General features: G+C 41.4%; 1 protein-coding gene across 1 annotated transcript in view; it reads left to right on the forward strand.

The window, feature by feature from the left end:
* The window catches only part of LOC106812010 (neurogenic locus notch homolog protein 1-like), a 29,295-nt gene that overhangs the window by 20,194 nt on the left and 5,216 nt on the right, over positions 1-3,885 (forward strand). The window contains exons 5-7 of the mRNA XM_014815762.1: positions 583-757; positions 1,041-1,162; positions 1,514-1,635. Of these exons, the coding sequence (XP_014671248.1) occupies positions 583-757; positions 1,041-1,162; positions 1,514-1,635 (419 nt within the window). The remainder of the gene's footprint in view (positions 1-582; positions 758-1,040; positions 1,163-1,513; positions 1,636-3,885) is intronic.

Below are 3,885 nucleotides of genomic sequence, written 5' to 3' on the forward strand. Positions count from 1 at the left end.
TAGCCAATATCAATAGCCAATAGCAATAGCAATAGCAATAGCCAATAGCCCAATTAGCCAAACTAGCATTATAGCAATAACAATAAGCCAATAGCCAATTAGCACAACAGCATATAGCAATAACAATTAGCAATAGCGAATAGCAATAGCATAGCAATAGCCAAGTAGCAATAGCAATTTAGCAATAGCAACAGCAATGCAATAAGCAATAACTAAATTGCGCATAGCAATAGCAATAGCAATGGCAATAGCAATCAGAAATAGCAATAGCAATTTGGGCAATTAGCAACAACAGTAACAATAACAATAACAATCAGCCAATAACAAGTGCGTGCGTGCGTGCGTGCGTGCGTGTATGCGTTCTTGCGTGCGTGTGCATGTGTGTGCGTGCGCGTACGGGTGTTAGTGCGTACGTCCTTAAATATAGTTATACACGCATGCACTGATGTAATAATGCTCATTCTATATTTAATACTGAACAGTTTCTGAACGTCTACGAGCTTTCTATGGAATATCTTTGCCATTTCCTGCATAATGTGTTGCCAGTCGCAATGCTAACTAATGCGTTAAGAATTAGTTTAGAATAAGTTTCCTCCTAGACGTATGTCACTATCTTGCCTGCAATATGTAGGTGATGTGTATTTTTCAGGTAATCTCAAGGTGAAAGCTATTGACATATTTGATGCGGGCGAGTATGCTTGCGTCGCTAAGAACTCCGAAGGCACGGCTACTGCTTATACTAGGGTCGAAGTGACAGGTAATGCTTCCAGCTAACCAAGTACTATAGATTAAATGTAGATTAAAATATAATTATTATAGTAACTAAAAGTATATACTACGTAAATCTAAAAAAAGGCTAACAACTAATGTTTTTACTCATGATCCGTTCGGGTATTCGCAGATATCCTGTTAACCAATTCGAATTTGCACAACAATACCTCGTTACCGTAACTACGCCCATATCGCATTTTCTATATTTTATTGCAACGCTCAACGCGTCTATTTCTAGTTTCTACCAGTGTTCCTATCTTTGTGTGCAGACCAAGAGCAGACGGGCTGTGCTGATGGAACCTCCGAGGGCCTATATTTTCTGCCTAACATATCCGCGTGTACCGGCCATTGGTCCGGTCATGTGAAACGTGCCAGACATCTTTGCTCGAACGTACGTTCGGTTACCATCTCCTGTAAATAAGAATCTCACAGTTTGTGTGGCACTGTGGTGATTACACTCACGCGAAACACACAGTTTGTCTAGCTGTCTATATATGTATTAGGATTTGCGCAGATTATGAAAGTGTATCTGCTCTGTGGGTGTGCAAGATGACTAAACAAAATATTGTCTGAGTTATAGATATTGTAGTTATTTATTGCTAGCATATGACAAATATTTATTTATTATTATTTACAACTGATTAATTATTAATGGGTGATTTATTCTCATTATTAATCAATCCTCACTTCATTTATAATTAACAACTATTTATTTATTGCCGGATCACGACGGTTCGTTCAGGGATGGCGGGTGTGCAGTGCGAACGATGCTAGGTTGCTCAAGTCCATATCATGGAGCCACGCGAATGGCATCGCCGGCTGCTACGGCTACAACGCAGAGAACACGGACGGAAAATGCTCTAGGTATAACATATATACACACGCACGCACGCACGCACGCACAATAGCAATAGCAATAGCAATAGCAATAGCAATAGCAATAGCAATAGCAATAGCAATAGCAACAGCATATAGCAATAACAATAGCAATAGCAATAGCAATAGCAATAGCAATAGCAATAGCAATAGCAATAGCAATAGCAATAGCAATAGCAATAGCAATAGCAATAGCAATAGCAATGGCAATAGCAACAACAGTAACAATAACAATAACAATAGCAATAACAATACAATAACATTATTAAGTGGTAATTAAGACTCTCTCGCTATAGGATGACCTCGGAGCCATTGGGCACGGCTGCCCTCATCAGCAGTTCGGCAAGGGTTCGTGCATCACAGGTGGTCGAATTGATGCCAGCTGCTGCAAGGATGCGCATCTGCAGGGAGCCTGCCAGTACAGAGCAGGAGTCACCACCGGTGTTGTCTGCTGCAAGATGCCAAGTACGTGCGCGTGCGTTACACTCCGCCACACTCACATCATCGTAAAAAAAGCTCATAATTACTAATTAATAGTCATTAATGATATCAGGAGTGAATAATAATTGATTCATTCCTGATAATATTATTAATTATCATGGTGATTCTTATTATTAATATATATAATTGCCAAATCAAAAGTGATTATTATGAAATTGTTATTATGATTAATAATTCATACTTATGAGCTCTTAATTTTAGATTGGGTTTACATTAGGACGTATAAGCATGATTCGGGATGTATGACATACTCTAGTTTCATTCTGCTAACTTATACAAATTTTGGACTACGGTCTTAATTGCCATAGTGAGGTGGAGGGCATCTAGACCTACCCACTCCCCCACCACACTCGTGCGATCAAGGTTTACTATAGAGTACGGTTAAGGAACGCTAATATTTTTATTTTAAATCTATAAACTAAACAATGAATAGCTAACTTTCCGTAAAATTAAAGGATAGTTTTGTCCACTCCAAGAAAAGCGAACGAAAGCCGCCGACGACTACCTAGGGGAAGTAGCTAAAAGAAATGAGAGATATATCGCACAACGACTTCTCAACTATAGTCGATGTGCGGTCATACACTATTACACTATTACACGGGGACGAAACTTGAGTGTAGAAAATCTAATAAAAGAGACGAAAAGGTCATCTAGAGAAGCGCACGCGGAAGCAATATCATATCAGGAAACCGTATTCATGCAAAACCATTAGAGCACGGTGGATTTACAGGAGTCCTCATATATCACTGCAAGGAATCTGCTGAATTGTGATGTAGCGCCTCAGGCCGCGCATGGACGGAACACTGTACATATACCGCTCAGCGCTTGATGTTGCAAGCGAAGGTCTCATTCTGGATAAACGAGGTGTGTGTGTGTGTGTGTGTGTGCGTGCGTACGTACGTGCGTGCGTGCGTGCGTGGGTGCGTACGTGCGTGCGTGCGTGCGTGCGTGCGTGCGTGCGTGTGTGCATGTGTATGTGTATGTGTGTGTGTGTGTGTGTGTGTGTGTGTGTGTGTGTGTGTGCGTGCGTGCGTGCGTGCGTGCGTGCGTGTGTAGGGTATGAAGATAATGTATATGAAGATATACAACGTATTACACTATTACGAGACAGCTTCGCTGGTTTTGTTATGAGTCACTTATTCGTTTCCGTAGTTCCCTAATTCATAAACACGATAGTATTTATAATACACACCGTTGTTGTAATTTAATATATTCAAACAAAAGGTCCGAGTAGGCATACGCACTACGGAGTGTATAGTTCCATTCGGTAAGCTATCAGGGTTTTGTCGAAAACAATTACACATCATGCCATTAATGAATTGTTGGCGATGAACTGCTAGTTTCAAGTGTCGTTCCCAGTCTCATTGAGTCCGTCTAAGCTAAGCTTTGCTACGTTACGAAACAAGTTCGATGCTCTTGTGTTTTAGCGCTGAAGCCGAAGATCACGCTGCCGCCATCGAAGAAGGTCAGAGTCGCAACCGGCGGCACTCTGACCTTGACATGCGAGGCTTCCGGTTCCCCGATACCACGGATCACGTGGTACAAACATGGCCACCCGCTGAAAGGAAAGCTGCCGGCGAGAATGCATGTCTACAACACCGGTGAGAGCCTGCTCGCTGGGGCGTCTGAATGCGTCATGTTACAACGGGATGCCGTAAAATATAAGATATATGAGATGTAGAGGGGGCAAACTTAAAATTATGCTTACTTTCTTTATATATATATATATAGGGGGAT

The sequence above is a fragment of the Priapulus caudatus genome, unplaced genomic scaffold, assembly GCF_000485595.1.
Source record: "Priapulus caudatus unplaced genomic scaffold, Priapulus_caudatus-5.0.1 Scaffold600, whole genome shotgun sequence".
Classification (NCBI taxonomy): domain Eukaryota; kingdom Metazoa; phylum Priapulida; class Priapulimorpha; order Priapulimorphida; family Priapulidae; genus Priapulus; species Priapulus caudatus.